Source organism: Gossypium hirsutum, chromosome A03, assembly GCF_007990345.1.
Source record: "Gossypium hirsutum isolate 1008001.06 chromosome A03, Gossypium_hirsutum_v2.1, whole genome shotgun sequence".
Taxonomy (NCBI): domain Eukaryota; kingdom Viridiplantae; phylum Streptophyta; class Magnoliopsida; order Malvales; family Malvaceae; genus Gossypium; species Gossypium hirsutum.
This window is the reverse complement of record NC_053426.1, coordinates 109,109,720-109,128,364: the sequence shown is the minus strand read 5'-3', so window position 1 is coordinate 109,128,364 and position 18,645 is coordinate 109,109,720. Positions and strand designations below refer to the sequence as shown.

The following is an 18,645-nucleotide window of genomic DNA, read 5'->3' as shown; positions in this document are numbered from 1 at the left end:
ACAGTACCAAATGTGATATTATATTTTTTTAAGTATTATTCAAATTTTGAAAAATTAATAACTATTTTCACTCTCCTATCTTTTATTAAGTGTAAATAAAAGACAGTGATTTTATTGTCATTCAACCACCGATTTTAATTTTAATCACTTAAATATTAAAAAAAATGATAAAATGATGACTCTGCATTTTCAAGTTTGTCACTTTATCCATTTTGTTAAGTTGGTAAGGAAAAAATGTTTGGTAACCTTTTATTTGGTAAAATAATATATTATGCTAATTTAGTCTTTAATTAATTTGTATTCTCATATGATAAGTGTATATTAAATTTTTATTATTTTTTATAGTTTTTGTTTAAAAATTTCAATGAATTTCTTAAAAAAATCATCAATAAATTACAAAATTAATATAATTAAAAAATATTTTTGAAATATTTGGCTAAAAATAGGTTATATTAATGTTATTTCATTTTAAAATTGTTACTATTTGATTTTTTTGTAATTTTTTTTATCTTTACTCTACTTTGATTAATAAATGTAATTAACTCTTATTATATTTAAAAATATAAATTTAATTTAACAAATGTTATTAATATGCTTCTTCTTTTTAAAAAATTATATTTTAAATTTAATAATTTAATATTCATTAATTTTAATATCATAAAGTTAATTCAATTACATAAAATCTTAAAACAAAGAGATAATTTATTTAAAATCGACTTTATATTTAACATATAAAAATTATAAAAAAAAATTAAACAAAATAACTTTAAAATTTTAAAAGATAAAGGGTAAGTGAGTAATTTACCTATATTGTAAATAAGTTACTCAAATAAAGAGTGTCAAGTGTCAAAAACTGGAATCTGAACATGACTACTTTTTTTCTTTTCTTTTCTTTTCTTTTTTTTGTAATCTCATATTACTATAGTATGTATACTAGTTATTTTACTCTCACACGAACTGATAATGTGTATTAATTAAAATATTTTTATTAAATTGAAGCTTTTTGCTTAGAAATTTATAAAATGTATTTAATAATATAAATGTTTCATTCATTAGTTCATATATATGATATTCAAAATGATTTAAATAATTAAATATAAATTTCTATGTTCATAATTGTAATATTAAATAGATAAAGTGTTTATAATTTGATTGATTCAATTTAATTAAAGTAAATATGAAACTGAATTAAAAGTGAATATATATATCAAATAATTAAAATTGAAAATTTAATTGATTTAACTAAAGCAAATATAAAAAATTGAAACTATTACCTGCATTTGTATAAAATGAATGCAATTTTGCCAAATTAACATAAAGCTTAAACAACTATACCAAGATGATTGTTTTAGGCTAATTTTATGTTATTCGAAATTAAGTGATTTATATATTATATGTTTTGATTGTATATGTTCTTCTTTAGACGATGCTTAGGACTATTCATAATCCCTTCACAGCTTATAAATAGAAAGATAATGTATTTCAATGCACTTAAAACGCACGTCCTCTTGCATTGACAATAATACTCATACAAATAGAACTAAGATTCAATCGACTACTTTATTTTAATTCATTCACTTGTAAATATGGATGTTTGACTGGTTCAAAAAACTTAAACATACGTAATTTACCCTAAATACAATTGTGTTGAATTTTAATTTTATTTAGTTGGTGGATTGATATTAAATTTTAATAAAGTTTTAATTTTGACTAATGACATACACTTTGTTGAATTTTAATTTTTATTTAGTTGGTCGGTTAATAATAAATTTTAATAAAGTTTTATTTTTGACTAATGACACCAGATGGTCCAAAATCCTTTAAAATGAAAAATGCACTAAAAATTTTCAAATTAGAAAAAAAAATGTGTAATTTGAAACTGTCATTATCAATCATCGCAAAAGTTCTTTTTCTCTAAAAAAAATTCATTAATAAAGTTAATTTATAGAATACGCTAATGAGTCATTTATGAAAATTTTCATGATTTTAGTTTTAAATATTTATATTTTTCACCAAGTTGGTCATTAATTTTTGGGTTAAATTTAATTATTAATCTTTTAAAAAGAGTTAAATTATTTTTTAACTGGACTAAATTATTAATTTTTTAATGATATTAGATTGACAACCTGTATGATAATCCGTACGTAATTTATGCTGACATGATACTATTTATCTTATATGTCAACAAATAATTTAAAAATTATAAAAATATTCAAAAAATATAAAAAAAAGTTCATAAAAACTAAAAAAGATAGTATAAAATACTCATAGATTGCATTATAAGTTGCCATATTTGAAAATTTAGTATTTTAATCAATATTTCTATTAAAAAACTAACAATTTAACTCTTTATGAAAAATTGATGGTTAAATTCGACTCTTTTAATATAATTTAGCTTAAAAAAAGAATAATAGTCAAATTAATAAAAAATATAAATATTAAAAGTTATTATGCCAAAAATTAAGGCTAAATTAGGCCAAAAGATAGTTTTTTAAATTAATTAGGCTTTTAGGTCAATTTTAAAAAAGAAAAATAAAAAGCATGTTTAGCTGAACGAATTTTCTAGATAGGTGTCAGGTCCTGAAAAACTCGTCCAATTAGAACCGCTTTTACATTTTATCTTTCTAACAACGGCCTATTTTTTAAATTAAATTTAAAATCAACCTAAAAGTCTAATTTAAAAAAAAATCGCATATTCGCCTTATTTAACCTATAGTTGTTAATAATGAAAATGACACTTTTTTTTTAATATTTGCACGCGCTATCAACCAATTGAGTTCAATGCTTTTTATCTTCAAATTGTGTTTGAATTAAATGGATTTGGAAAAGCTGAAAGCTTAGATTTTGGAAAAACTGTCAAAAAACCCATTTCTAGAAGACCTTTTCATATTTTCTTCACAATAGATTAATAATAACATTTTATTTTTAAATTCCAACAATATTTCAAACAAATTATTAACAAATTAAAATTTTGAAAAAGAATTTCCAATTTTGGAAATAGTATGATTCCCATGTTTCGTGATGGGTTATATAGATTTTTTTCTTAAAAAGATTCATTCGAATTTGTCTTAATAAAATATATTTTTAATTAGAATAATATTTTTAAGAAAAATTTACGTGAACATTTTAATTGGAATAGTTAATAATATTAAATATTTAAACTAACTAATGACATTATAAAAATAAAAGGATCAATTTTATGTTAAAAATAAGGTATATAGAATAAACACCAAGTTTCAATATGATATAAGGGCTAAAACTGAAATTTGATCATTATTTTATACTATAAAAAAAAAAACAAAGAGAATCTAATAGAAATAAAAGCCATGTATCCGTCTCTAAAACCCTTGTAGTATTCAAATTATTAAAATCACTTTATTTTTAATTAAAAAATTAATGATATTAATTATTTAGACTACTTAATAATAATAATATAAAATTACAAAGATCAAATTACATTAGAAATTAAAGTTAGTTAAATACCAAATTTAAGCATAATAAAAAGATGAAACACAATCTATTTTCAATCATCTGAAGCCCCGGTAATCGGAAATCAGTAGCAGTAAACGCAAAGTTCCAAATATAATCTGAATCCCTTGAACCTCTAGTAATTGAAAAAAAGAAAAAATAGTAATAAATCCCTAAAACAATTTCATATATGAATGACCCAAATCGAAATCCAATAGTAAGATTGGACCCAAAACAATTTTTTCCTTTTTTGGCAAAGGCCCAAAGGCCTAAATCGATCCAAATATACTTATTTGCAATTTCAAGCACTCAATTTGGATAATAATTGAACTAAAAGGCTAGGGATTATAAACCCTAATTTAGGTTTTGGAACTCTAATTAGCATATTTTATTCCCAAATCAAATTATGTTTCTGGAACCTGAATTCCTAAATCACAATAGATTTTTTATGTTCAAATTCCAAATCAAATTTGTTTTTTCTAGCAATATGCCAAAACTTTAAAAAGCCATGTTTTCAATATGGAAAAATATGCTCTAGATCCCTTTATATTTTTTTGTAAATTTAAAATTTAATCCCCTTTCATCACTAATATTCTTTTGTTAAATTTAGGTTCATTACATTACTATTTTTTGTTATATGAATAATAAATGAGTGCTTTTATTTAATTTCAAAATATCACATCAATAAATTTAACAGAAGAAATTAGTTAGATTTAACAATTGAACTTGAGATTTGAAATCTGAAAATCAATGACTAAATTCTTTTTAATAAAAGTAGAAAAATCTAAATTTCAAATGTACGAAGTGTATAAAGATTTAAAGCATATTTTAAAATTTCAAAATCGAGATAGTGAATGGAATATTTATATTTGAATGTACTTAAAGAGAAGTGAGAATAAAGATTCGTATGCGAGGGACTAGCAACGAGATTAACCAAGGTTGTACCCTATAAGTACTTTGATGTTATATTGGGGTGGTATGATATTTAGATTGATGAGTAAAATCCAACACTAACAACAAACAATTATAAGTAATGGGGTGGTTACTCTAATTTATTATTTTAGAGTTCAATTCTTACTCATAGAAATGAAACATATTTTATAACTAATTGTTTATCTATTCGAAAAGCAACTGTGATGAAAGAATTGTATTTTGCTTAGTGATAATTAGTGGCGGAATTAAATTGTATATTTTTACGACAATAAAAATATAATTTTATTATTTTAATAGCCTATATCTTAATAATTTTTGAAGGAGTATATCAAATTTTATCATTTTTGAGAGGATAAAGTGTAATTTTACTATTATCAATTTAAAATTTTATAAATTATAAAAAAATTTAAATGAGAAAATTTTCATTTGAAGGACATGACACCCTCGCTCCGCCGCTGGTGATAATGATTGTATGTGGTTTAGTGACTTGAATATTCTTTCTTGTGTTTTACTTGGTTGGGGTGGAATAGGAATAAACTTTTTAGTTGAATAATTTATGTCCAGGGGCGAAGTCAGAAAAAAATTTTTGGGGGCCGAAGGAAATTTTAATTTTTTATAGTCTATATATTTATAATTTTTAAAGGATTAAATTGAATTTTTATAATTTTAGGGGGGGCCAAAGTGAAATTTTACCTTTACTAATTTAAAATTTTAAAAAAATCTAAAGGGCCTAAATGAAAATTTCCCATTTTAGGGGGCGGGGCCCATGCCTGCCCCCCCTGGTTTCGCCCCTGTTCATGTCTATTAAAGATGAAATTATTTGTTGTAATATGTGAGTTATAATTACATTATTCTTTGTTTATTTTGTTCTTACTTTTCCTCATTATTCATGAATTATAAAAACGTTTGTTTTGTCCTTACTTTCTATCATTATTTGTGCTTTAATGTCTGCGAATTAAAATAATATATTTTTAGAATATTATTACTTTTTTAAAAATCATTTAGCCTCATTATGCAATTAAATACTTTTTTATATGCAATGTAAAGCCGCTACACTCCAGCGATATTGAACAAAATGCATCATGCGTGAAAAATAACTTTGTCGTTATAGTGCAGGCACTAAACTGCAATTTGTAAGTATCATATTACACGTTTCAATAAGATTCAGGGGTTAACCGTGATATTAACCCCATAAAAGTTATGAAGCTTTTTTTAACCATCTAATTTTCAGTTATTTTGCGGTAATTGTTTTTCTGGACAGCAAACGTCAGGTCGGGTTGACATAATTTTCAAATATCTGCCTATTAATCTGACGCGTGTCACTAAAATGCTGAGCCGCGACGTCAAAACAATACAAGCGGCTCGTAGAAGAGACTCGTGGCCGTAATAATTGTACTAAATTAAATTCCCATAAGATAGGAAAATCTAGTGGCAGGGACGTAAATTTTGTGAAAAATCAAGGGTATAATAAACGTTAGCTACCATGAAGCGTTTAATAAATTAAATAAATAATACAAATTTGATTAGATCTCATCCTTCAGATTTGTAGGATTCCAATTACAGCCGTTGATTATTAATAAAAAAATATCTTCAATAAATAACTATTTTTTCACCCGTAGAGAATTCAGATCAGAATGTAGCCGCCACACTCCAGCGATATTCGCTGGGTAACAATTTGGTAGTGCAAAAGTCACATCATATTTGACCCTCTTCAAATCTGAGCTTAGCATAAAATTTCTTGCCCCCCAAGGAACGGCAGATTAAGACCCCAGTAAGTCAATAAAGATACACCGCGAAACAGCGAATCATAAACTGTTTTCCTCCTCCTCCAACCTTTCTTGATCCTTCTCTAGCTTCTTTCCTCTATTATATATAACCGCTACCCCTCCATGCTTTTGTTGCATTTTAACAGTAAGAGCGCAAAAGAAGAAGAAAATGAATCGTTTTGTAGTAAGGTCGGTGATGCGGGGCCTGATCAATGGCCGAAGTTATTGCAGTAGCAGCATCTGCATCGGCAACGGGCAAGTCTACAGGTCCGCCATAGTTGGAAGAAGCTTGCAGTTGAGCGGCCAACGTAACGGTGTGGCGTTTGGTGGATTTGAATGGAGGAGGATGATGAGCTCTTCTCCTGCTTCTGTGGAAAAAGCGACATCTGAGAAGGAAGACAAAACGGAGAACTCGGTGAAGGAAGAGACGAAGGAAAATGAGGTTATGGCTGTAAGTTATTGGGGAATTTCAAGGCCTAAGATCACCAGAGAGGATGGCACCGACTGGCCTTGGAATTGTTTCATGGTACCATATTATCTTCTTTAGTTTAAACTTTAAACTTCAAAATTCATTTTATTTTTACAAGATATGAGCGTTTAATTATCATCCGTTCCTTTTTTATGCATTTTCCATTTCGTTAAACTTGACTTTTCTTTGGTTTTTTTTAATAATTTTCTGAAAGGTTTAATGATCTTATTGATTTAGCCTTTTTTTGCATTATTTTTTCTTTTCCTTCTTGGGTCTAACTGACTTGTAACTGTAGATCAAAATCTAAGGTCGTGTTTGGATGTTATAGAAACCAAAGTACGATTCCTCTGTTCTTTGATTTTTTTAGCGGATAAAATTAAAGATTAAAGATGAATAAATTCGTTAAATCGAAGAGTCAACTTGAAAGAAATATCTACATGTAGCGGAAATAAACTCATTATTTATTTATTTTTTGAAGGATTTTGAAATTATTATTAATCTTTTCATATAAAACTGATCTGAAAGAGTTCTAAGGATTTGAGAAATTTCCATTGCTCTGTAGTTTGACCGATGATAATTTGTTCTGTTTGTTTGTACTCATGTAGCCATGGGAAACTTACAAAGCAGACCTGTCAATTGATTTGAAGAAGCACCATAAGCCAAAGAATTTCACTGATAAATTCGCTTACCGGACGGTCAAACTCCTTCGCGTTCCTACAGATATCTTCTTCCAGGTTTTCCTTCTACCTTTTCCGTTTTATGATTACATTGTTATGTAATTGGTTCAATTCAACTTTCATGCGTTCTTCTCGCATTTGACTTATACATGTGTATACGCCAACACTTGCTTAGATCCGTAGTTGTCTTGACATGATTTTGAAAGCTTTCGTTTAACTATTTTGGTATTTGATGTATGGTTTTCTTGAAATGCAGAGACGATATGGCTGTCGAGCTATGATGCTGGAAACAGTGGCGGCCGTCCCTGGTATGGTTGGGGGCATGCTTCTGCACCTGAAATCTCTCCGTAAATTCCAGCAAAGTGGTGGTTGGATCAAAGCCTTGCTTGAAGAAGCAGAGAACGAGAGGATGCATTTGATGACAATGGTGGAGCTTGTTAAACCCAAGTGGTACGAAAGGCTCCTTGTTCTAACCGTGCAGGGAGTCTTCTTTAATGCCTTCTTTGTTTTGTATATGCTTTCGCCCAAATTGGCGCATAGAATTGTTGGGTATTTGGAGGAGGAAGCCATTCACTCATATACAGAGTATTTGAAGGACATTGATAGTGGTGCGATTGAGAATGTACCAGCCCCTGCCATTGCAATAGATTACTGGAGGTTACCTAAAGATGCCACGTTGAAGGATGTCATAACTGTGATTCGTGCTGATGAAGCACATCATAGGGATGTAAATCATTTTGCTTCTGTACGTATTATATTCCCTCTTTCTCATTATCTGTTATTTAATAATATTTTTTGGATTGGATTATGATGTTAATGCTTTTTTGCGCTGGGTTCAATGTTGTTGTGTGCAGGATATTCATTTTCAGGGAAAGGAATTGAGAGAGGCGCCTGCTCCTCTTGGTTATCATTGAGACTGATATTGGATCGTGTAGAATCTGTCCGAGATTCTTGCTTGATGCATACTTGAATTACGTTACATTTTGTATATTGATGTATGGACGATTGGACCACGATTAATATGATAAATTTTCCAATATTAAGTGACCATTATAAATGGAGAGTATTTGACATTATCTTAACACCGTATCTTCAATGAAGGAAAAAACCACCGTATCTTCCTGCTCTTCTCTGGTGTTTCTTATGAAAATTGAAAAAAAAAAAAACCATTGTCTGAGCCCGGGTTCGAACCGGGGACCTCTAGTGTGTGAGACTAGCGTGATAACCAACTACACCACCCAGACAGTTGTTGTAACCGTTAGGGATATTATTTTACATTTGTAAAGCTGACCAAGGCAGTATGTTACGGACAGTGACGATTTAAAGAAAGAGATTCAGCGTTGATGAAGCAGCCTTTGCGCTGGTACCAGTGGTGGTAACAGGCGATGCATTAGACGTGCAATGTACAATGAAGGCGGGCGTGAATGGACTTATGTTAAAACAGACAATGGCGTTGATATCGTTAATTTTCGTGCAAATTGAACCCATTTTGGTTTAGCAGATTCAGACTGAAGAATTTAAACGATATTAGCCTTGAGACTTAAAAACATCATGGCCGACATATTATTACCCCACCAGTAGCTCGCAACGGTTCTGATGATGACGAATGAAGCATTCCAAGACTTCTTCATGGGTGGGCCGGATAAATTTATCTAAAAAGTAGGAGTGTTTAAGTAAAAATATAAGTTTGAAAAATAAATTTAGACAAAAAAATAAGTTCTGTATAGAAAATAAATTAAAACATATATAAGGCTTTTTTGAGTCGATCCAACGCAAACTTGAATAGAAAAAAACTAATTTTTTTTTGTTTTCTTGCTGGTTTGTTGTTATTTTGTTATTATTTTTTCAATATTTTACTATCATTTCACTATTATGTTACTATTATTTTATTGTTATTATTTGGATATTGTATAACTTTTGTTTTATTGTTAATTTTGATATTATTTTAGAGGCATTTACTTGTTAAGTTCGATTTATATTAGCATTATTTAAGTATACATTTTTTTAAAAATTTATTTTTAATACGTTGGGAAACATTTATTTTAATGTTTCAATTTTTTTATGTATTATATTATTAAAAAAATATATAAAAAATTTAATACAATCGGGCTGGGCCAAGTTTTAGCATTCTTATTCGAATCGGGCTTAGATAAAATTTTAAGTCCGTTTTTCGAGTCATGTCCGGACCCAGCCTAAAATATTGGTTGGACTTGCCCAAACTCGACTCAATCCATGTACACCTCTAATTCCGAGTAAAGTAATACTAAGTTTCAATCCTTTTATTGCATAAATTAGGTTCATATTATTTAATTGTATTTTTTTAATATTAAAAAAATATTAATTAGACTTAACAAAAAATCTAAAATGTTAAAAGATCGAATAGAAGAACAATAAAAGAAAATATAAATTTAGTTGAATTGGAATTATTCATTTATAAAATATAAATAATTTAAATCAAGTAATGTGAAAGTATGTATCACACTCAACTTTGCTGGAATTTGGCATGTGCATGAACACTTTGTTTAATATTTCTAATTTTTTTAGTCAAATTTTGTGTATATTTACTAATTAAATTATGCTTATTTTATTTAATTTCATCTATATGCCTAGTAGTAGCAGCTCCGCTTAAAATTTAATTGAGGCTTATTTGGCGGCAATTATTGTTTCTCGACAACAATTTGGCAGCTCGCTAAAAATGTGGTGTACATGAACGTCATAATAGGTTGACGCTTTTTCAAATATCTGATCTGCGTATGAAGCTCACTAACATCAACTATTTCCCCTTCTTCGCTCCATATTATATAACCTCCACGCTTTTATTCGATTTCCACAAATTCATCATCAAAATAAAACGAAACGAAAAAAGAGAGGGAAGAAAATGAATCGTTTTATAGTAAGGTCGGTGATGCAGAGCCACCTGAGCCATGGCCGAAGCATCAGCAACGGTCACGTTTGCAGCTCCGCCATAGTTGAGAGAAGCTTGGAGTTAAGCGGACAACATAACGTTGTGACGCTTGTAAGATTTGAATGGAGAAGGATGATGAGCTCTACTCCTGCTTCTGTGGGAAATGCGTCTTCTGGAAGGGAAGAGAAAATGGAGAACTCAGTGACGGAAGAGACGAAGGGAAAGGATTCGTCGGCGTTAAGTTATTGGGGGATTTCTAGACCTAAGATCACCAGAACGGACGGCACCGACTGGCCCTGGAATTGTTTCATGGTACCATTTTATCTTTTTTCCATAGTTTAACTTTAAACTTCAAATCTCGTTTCATGATAATTAGCGGTTTATTATCTTCTTCTGTTCTATTTTACGTCTTCTCCATTTACGTTAAACTTGATTTATTCTTGTTGTGTAACAATCTATAGTTGCTCTGTTCTTTGCATTCTTTTTAAAATTATTAGCGGATAATTTAAAGATTTAAAATGAATAACTTCGTGTTAGTCAAAAGAGTAATTCAGCTTTACTTAAACATTTACATGTTGCAGAATTGAGAAATGAACTCCTTATTATGTTCTGTTACAGCATTTTAAATTATTATTATTTCATCTAAAGCTGATCTGAAAGATTTAGAGATTCGTTTTGAGTGATTTCCATTACTCCTTAGCTTTGACGTCTGTTTGTTTGGACTCCTAATGTAGCCATGGGAAACTTACAGCGCAGAGCTGTCAATTGACTTGAAAAAGCGTCATGTCCCAAAGAACTTCGTTGATAAATTCGCTTTCTGGACTGTTAAACTCCTTCGCCTTCCTACAGATATTTTCTTCCAGGTTTTCCTTTTTTTTTTTTTTGACCTTTTTCTAATTATTTTGATATTTTCTTATACAAATCCTGAACTATTCGTAGTGGCATGCTCGAACTCACGACTTACATATTGTTCCTGTTGAAAAGTCAACAAAGGTAGGAAGCAACTTGTTAAAAAGGTTGAGCAAGTTGCACCGAATGTTGAAAAGTTGAATGGGATAATTGCAATTTTAGTCCCTAATTTTTTAGGCCATTTGCAAGTTAGTCCCTGAACCTCAACTATAAATAGGCCTTTTTATTTTTCATTTCAACCATCCCAACCAATCTTTCTCTCTTAGTTTTCTCTCTTCTCCTATTTGAGAATTCTTAAGGAATTCTATTTGTTTGTAATATTTTGGAGATAATAAAGTTATCATCTGGTGTTAGTGCCCGAGGACGTAGGTATAATTTACCGAACCTCGTTAAATCTCTTGTGTTCTTTCTTGTCCTATTTTTCTTTCAATATTTGAGGGTATAATAGTAGTATTTAATTGTGCTATTAAATTACTATAGAATGGATATTCTGTCTAAGGAAAGACTTGGTATTTAAGAGATCCATGTGATCCACCTCTCTTCCCTGGGAATTGAACTTTGTGTGATTTTTTAGTACAATAATTTACACGCTTCCGACCCTATTGGAACAACAAGTGGTATCAGAGCCGAAGGTTAATCGTAGTATGCTCTGTGGTTGCAGTTTAAACTGATCTTCCACATCAGAAAAGATTTCCTTAGGTATATTGAAAGATTATGGAGAAAACGGTCGGTGTAGGAGCTTCAACATCGTCCATGTGGACAAGACCGACAATTGCAAATGCAAGATTGGCCGTGGAGATCTTTGATGGCACAGGCCATTTTGGTATGTGGCAAAGTGAGGTTCTAGATGCCCTTTTTCAGCAGGGTCTAGACATTGCCATTGATGAAGAAAAACCAGATGATGTACAGGAGAAAGATTGGAAGGCGATCAATCGGTTGGCATGTGGCACAATTCGATCATGCCTTTCTCGAGAGCAGAGGTATGCTTTTTCAAAGGAGACTTCTGCAAATAAGTTGTGGGTGGCACTTGAAGAAAATTTTTTGAAGAAAAACAGTCAAAATAAGCTCCACTTGAAGAAAAGACTATTTCGCTTCACATACGTCCCAAGTACCACAATGAATGATCACATCACCAAATTTAATCAGTTAGTCACTGATTTGCTGAATATGGATGAGACATTCAAAGATGAAGATTTGGCTTTGATGCTGTTGGGGTCACTTCCTGAGGAGTTTGAGTTCCTAGAAACTACTCTACTTCATGGCAGGAGTGATATATCTCTGAGCGAAGTCTGTGCGGCCTTATACAGTTATGAACAGAGAAAGAAGGACAAACAGAAAAACTCAATCAGAGATACAGAAGCTTTAGTAGTCCGAGGTCGTTCATACACTCGGAAGAAAACTCAAAAGGGGAGATCAAAGTCAAAGTCCAGACTCGGGAAAGATGAATGTGCTTTTTGTCATGAAAAAGGCCACTGGAAGAAAAATTGTCCAAAGCTGAAGAATAAGGGAAAAGCTGCTGTAGATGCTTGTGTTGCTAAGCATGATACTAGTGACTCTGAACTATCACTGGTTGCATCATCATCGTCGTTCCATTCAGATGAGTGGATATTGGATTCAGGTTGTACCTATCATATGTCCCCTAACGGGAGTGGTTCTCTGATTTAGTAGAACTAAATGGAGGAGTTGTTTATATGGGCAATGACAATGCCTGTAAAACTGTTGGGATAGGTTCAATCCAATTAAAGAATCAAGATGGATCAACCAGAGTTCTGACTGATGTTCGGTACGTGCCCAGTTTGAAGAAAATCTCATCTCATTGGGAGCCTTGGAATCCAATGGTTCAGTTGTTACTATGAGAGATGGGATTTTGAAAGTGACATCTGGCGCACTTGTGATATTGAAGGGCATCAGGAAAAATAACTTGTATTACTACCAAGGTAGTACAGTTATTGGAGCAGTCGCTGCAGCTTCCGGTAACAAAGACTTGGACTCAATGCAGTTGTGGCATATGAAGTTGGGACATGCCAGCGAAAAATCCTTGCAAATTCTGGCAAAGCAAGGATTGTTGAAAGGTGCAAAGGCTTGCAAATTAAAATTTTGTGAGCACTGTGTTCTGGGAAAGCAAAAGAGAGTGAAATTCGGCACTGCTATCCATAATACAAAAGGTATTTTGGAATATATTCACTCAGATGTGTGGGGGCCTTCCAAAACACCTTCGTTGGGAGGAAAACACTACTTTGTTACTTTTGTTGATGACTTTTCCAGAAGAGTTTGGGTGTATACCATGAAAACTAAAGATGAAGTGCTTGGAGTTTTTCTTAAATGGAAAACTATGATCGAAAACCAGACTGGCAAGAAAATCAAGCGGCTTAGGACGGACAATGGAGGGGAATATAAAAGTGATCCGTTCTTCGATGTGTGCCAAGAGTATGGTATTGTTCGACACTTCACAATTAGGGATACACCACAACAGAATGGAGTGGCAGAGCGTATGAATCGAACATTGCTGGAGAAAGTTCGATGTATGTTGTCCAATGCTGGGTTGGGCAAGCAATTTTGGGCTGAGGCTGTGACATACGCTGGCCATCTTGTTAATCGTTTGCCATCATCTGCATTAGAAAGAAAAACTCCTATGGAGGTATGGTCTGGAAAACCGGCTACAGATTATGATTCCTTACATGTGTTTGGATCCACTGCATATTACCATGTGAAGGAGTCAAAGTTAGATCCGAGGGCAAAGAAAGCTCTCTTTATGGGAATCACTTCTGGAGTGAAGGGATTTCGTCTTTGGTGCTTAAGCACAAAGAAAATGATCTGTAGCAGAGATGTTACCTTTGATGAATCTGCCACATTGAAAAAGGTAGCAGATAAAGATATTCAGACGAGCAATACTCCACAGCAGGTGGAGTGTACTCCAAAACAGGTGGAGTTTGAGCAGATGGGGATTTGCCCAGTTAATAAGTCTAATTCTCCAGCCACAATGGAGGAATTAGAGGTTGAAGAGGTTCTGACCCAAGAACCACTAAGTACACCAGAACCAGTTGCAGTTGCAAGGCCACGGAGAGAAATTCGTAAACCTGCTCGATTTACTGATATGGTAGCCTACGCCCTTCCCGTTGTTGATGATATTCCTATCACTTATCAAGAAGCAATGCAAAGCTTAGAAAGTGATAAATGGAAAAGCGCCATGGATGAAGAAATGCAGTCTCTCCTGAAGAACAATACTTGGGAGTTGGCGCAATTACCGAAAGGTAAAAGGGCAATCGGATGCAAGTGGGTATTCGCAAAGAAAGATGGATCTCCTAGCAAGAAGGATATTCGCTACAAGGCAAGATTGGTAGCTAAAGGCTACGCTCAGAAGGAGGGAATTGACTACAATGATGTATTTTCCCCTGTTGTGAAGCATTCCTCCATTAGAATTTTGTTGGCCTTGGTAGCACAGTTGAATTTGGAGCTAGCTCAACTTGATGTTAAGACGGCTTTCTTGCATGGTGAGTTAGAAGAGGAGATCTATATGACTCAGCCCGAAGGATACACAGATGCTGGTGGTAGAAATTGGGTTTGTAAGCTGAACAAATCGCTATATGGATTGAAGCAATCCCCGAGGCAGTGGTACAAGCGATTTGATAGCTTTATGAGAAGGCAGAAGTACACAAGAAGCAAATATGACAATTGTGTATATTTGCAGAAGCTGCATGACGGATCTTTCATTTATCTACTCTTGTATGTTGATGATATGTTAATCGCTTCGAAGAGCCAAAATGAGATAGATAAGCTGAAGGCTCAGTTGAATCAAGAGTTCGAGATGAAAGATCTAGGTGAGGCCAAGAAGATTCTCGGCATGGAGATAAGTAGAGATAGACAGAGAGGCAAGCTTTGTTTGAATCAGAAGCAATATCTGAAAAAGGTATTACAATGTTTTGGTGTAAATGAAAACACAAAACATGTAAGTACCCCACTTGCTTCTCATTTGAAACTTAGTGCTCAATTATCTCCGAAAACTGAAGAAGAAAGAGAATACATGGCAAAAGTCCCATATGCTAATGCAGTTGGGAGTTTGATGTATGCGATGGTGTGTACGAGGCCTGACATTTCACAAGCTGTTGGAGTTGTGAGCAGGTATATGCATGATCCTGGAAAAGGACATTGGCAAGCTGTGAAATGGATTCTACGGTATCTTCAAAAAACCGTAGATGTTGGTTTAATTTTTGAACAGGATGAAGCACTTGGTCAGTTTGTAGTTGGATATGTTGATTCCGACTTTGCTGGTGATTTAGATAAACGTCGTTCAACTACGGGGTATCTGTTTACTCTTGCGAAAGCCCCAGTGAGTTGGAAGTCTACCTTACAGTCTACAGTAGCTGTGTCTACTACAGAGGCAGAATATATGACAGTTACAGAAGCTGTTAAGGAGGCTATTTGGCTTAATGGATTATTGAAAGACTTGGGAGTTGTTCAAAGTCACATTAGTCTATATTGTGACAGTCAGAGTGCTATTCATTTAGCGAAAAATCAAGTCTATCATTCAAGAACCAAGCATATCGACGTAAGATATCACTTTGTGCGGGAAGTCTTTGAAAAAGGAAAAATTCTACTTCAGAAGATTCCGACAGCAGATAATCCCGCAGATATGATGACCAAGGTGGTAACAACAATCAAGTTTAATCATTGTTTGAACTTGATTAACATCCTGAGAATTTGAGCACCTTTAGGTGTATGGCGCTCGAGAGCGCATTTGGAGGCACTACAAAAGATAGCTTTATCGAATTTGGGGAGTTGAAGGAAGTATGTGAAGATGTGATTATCCTAATCAAATCTTCAAGGTGGAGATTGTTGAAAAGTCAACAAAGGTAGGAAGCAACTTGTTAAAAAGGTTGAGCAAGTTGCACCGAATGTTGAAAAGTTGAATGGGATAATTGCAATTTTGGTCCCTAATTTTTTAGGCCATTTGCAAGTTAGTCCCTGAACCTCAACTATAAATAGGCCTTTTCATTTTTCATTTCAACCATCCCAACTAATCTTTCTCTCTTAGTTTTCTCTCTTCTCCCATTTGAGAATTCTTAAGGAATTCTATTTGTTTGTAATATTTTGGAGATAGTAAAGTTATCATCTGGTGTTAGTGCCCGAGGACGTAGGTATAATTTACCGAACCTCGTTAAATCTCTTGTGTTCTTTCTTGTCCTATTTTTCTTTCAATATTTGAGGGTATAATAGTAGTATTTAATTGTGCTATTAAATTACTATAGAAGGGATATTCTGTCTAAGGAAAGACTTGGTATTTAAGAGATCCATGTGATCCACCTCTCTTCCCTGGGAATTGAACTTTGTGTGATTTTTTAGTACAATAATTTACACGCTTCCGACCCTATTGGAACAACAGTTCCAACAATAACGGTGACAATGGACTTGATATATGGCTTTCTTGAAACGCAGAGACGATACGGCTCTCGAGCTATGATGCTGGAAACAGTAGCGGCCGTCCCTGGCATGGTTGGAGGGATGCTTCTGCATTTGAAATCTCTCCGTAAGTTCCAACAAAGTGGTGGTTGGATCAAAGCGTTGCTTGAAGAAGCAGAGAACGAGAGGATGCATTTAATGACAATGGTGGAGCTTGTGAAACCCAAGTGGTATGAAAGGCTTCTTGTTCTAACTGTGCAGGGAGTCTTCTTCAATGCTTTCTTTGTTCTGTATATGCTTTCACCCAAATTGGCACATAGAATTGTTGGGTATTTGGAGGAGGAAGCCATTCACTCGTATACAGAGTACTTGAAGGACATTGAAAGTGGTGCAATAGAAAATGTTGCAGCCCCTGCCATTGCAATAGATTATTGGAGATTGCCTAAAGATGCTAGGTTGAAGGAGGTTATAACTGTAATTTGTGCTGATGAAGCTCACCATAGGGACGTAAACCATTTCGCTTCTGTACGTATTACTTTCCCTCACTATATATCAATGTTTCTTGCCATCATATTTGCCTCTAACAGTTTCATACATTGTTTTTGGGGACTTGATTGTGATATATATGGGGTGGTTTCAATGTTGTTATAAGCAGGATATTCATTTTGCCGGAAAGGAATTGAAAGCCGCGCCTGCTCCTCTTGGTTATCATTAAGACTTCATGTTGTGGATCGTGAAGATTCTTTAAAAGGTTCGTGCTTGATGCAAACTTGAATTATATTTATCTATGTTTTTGTATAAATTGAGGACCACGATGAATTGTATTAACGATAATAATTGCAAAGTATGGCTTACACTGTTGGCATTTTCTCAGCTACCATATATCTTTCTTCTCTTTGGTTTCATAAATTGCAAAACTGAGAAAATGGTTGAAAAAAGATAAATTCTGTCTGAGCCCGGGTTCGAACCGGGGACCTCTAGTGTGTGAGACTAGCGTGATAACCAACTACACCACCCAGACCAATTCAATTGGTTGACGTTAATGTCACCAGGTATATATATATTATTTTAGCAATGTCGTACTGCCATGTGCGTAATTGGCAGCATTGTCTTGATCTGGTATAATCCTCCTGCCAACTTTCATACCCTTTGTGATTGTCTATCCGTAAAGATCGCCTTTGGCTTCGGTAGATTGTCTGCTTTATTTTGGGTAGGCACATATGGTGGCCAGTTGCTCCTATGTGGGGAACCCTTACTAAAACGAAAACAAAGGAAAAGAAAGCAAACAACTGTGATTAGTTACACCTGTCAGCTGTTGATATTAACTTGTATTGGATTAGCACTAACAGGGATAAGAAGCAAGGAGAAATGGGTTCTTCTTCAGTGAAAGCATTAGGCCTTGCTCTAACTTGGTGTAGCAATCAAGTGGCTTCCTCTTCTCTTTCCCTGCATGTTTTGTGTCTTTACCTTTTCTATTTTCCAGGCCATACAAGGACTGCAAAAACCTCTTAATCTCAGTCTGGATATATGAAATATATTATGGTTAGAGAACATTATGAGAATGAAGTGAAAGAGCCGATGAAACCTTGCATGTTCTATCGCCCCTTGTCATCATTGAACTCAAGGGGTGCAATTGGTGCGATCGGGATCCTGTGGTGCGTACGGATGTGAAAATTTTTTTGAGAGTAGAGTTTAGACCCTTACATCTTGGTGCAAGTAGAGCATGGAACCTGTTAATACACACAATCAAAATACCACTTATATGTCCCTTAACGTACCAGTAGCAGCATCCACGCACACCGGCTTACAACCCAGCCAACCGATGTATTAATCACAGCAGGATTCACAATTTTCTATTATTTCTTGTAGTGCCGTTAACAGTTTACGGTACAGGAACATAGACTGAAAGGAAGGAACATCATTCTAAGTTTGATCCCATCATTTTTTTTTCTTTTTTTATTAATTTTAGAATTCTATACTGATTGAAAATATACTATTTAAACAAAATTTACAGTTATCAGTTCATTACAATAACGGTCTAATCTATCATTCATAATTTTTTTCAGAAGATTTGTATCCCTACATATGCGGATTCAATATGTAAAAACTACTTTCTATTAG

General features: G+C 33.2%; 2 protein-coding genes and 2 non-coding genes across 5 annotated transcripts; 2 read left to right on the top strand and 2 right to left on the bottom strand.

The window, feature by feature from the left end:
• The first annotated feature begins 6,082 nt into the window (after window positions 1-6,082).
• LOC107887447 (ubiquinol oxidase, mitochondrial) lies at window positions 6,083-8,352 on the top strand. Its single transcript, XM_016811709.2, has 4 exons — window positions 6,083-6,693; window positions 7,242-7,370; window positions 7,570-8,058; window positions 8,168-8,352. The coding sequence occupies exons 1-4, from the start codon at window positions 6,337-6,339 to the stop codon at window positions 8,225-8,227; spliced, it is 1,035 nt and encodes a 344-aa protein (XP_016667198.1). The 5' UTR covers window positions 6,083-6,336; the 3' UTR covers window positions 8,228-8,352.
• A 131-nt stretch (window positions 8,353-8,483) lies between these two features.
• Window positions 8,484-8,557, bottom strand: TRNAV-CAC (transfer RNA valine (anticodon CAC)). Its single transcript has one exon. It is a non-coding gene; the product is annotated as a tRNA-Val (tRNA).
• Window positions 8,558-10,054: 1,497 nt separating this feature from the next.
• Window positions 10,055-17,401, top strand: LOC107888202 (ubiquinol oxidase, mitochondrial). 2 transcript variants are annotated; one of them, XM_016812315.2, is made up of 4 exons: window positions 10,055-10,530; window positions 10,953-11,081; window positions 16,561-17,049; window positions 17,180-17,401. In XM_016812315.2, the coding sequence occupies exons 1-4, from the start codon at window positions 10,192-10,194 to the stop codon at window positions 17,237-17,239; spliced, it is 1,017 nt and encodes a 338-aa protein (XP_016667804.1). In that variant the 5' UTR covers window positions 10,055-10,191; the 3' UTR covers window positions 17,240-17,401. The 2 variants fall into 2 exon arrangements, with proteins under 2 accessions (XP_016667804.1, XP_016667805.1); XM_016812316.2 differs by lacking the exon at window positions 10,953-11,081 and having other exon boundaries at window positions 10,076-10,530.
• A 70-nt stretch (window positions 17,402-17,471) lies between these two features.
• Window positions 17,472-17,545, bottom strand: TRNAV-CAC (transfer RNA valine (anticodon CAC)). The gene has a single exon. It is a non-coding gene; the product is annotated as a tRNA-Val (tRNA).
• Between the last annotated feature and the right edge of the window lie 1,100 nt (window positions 17,546-18,645).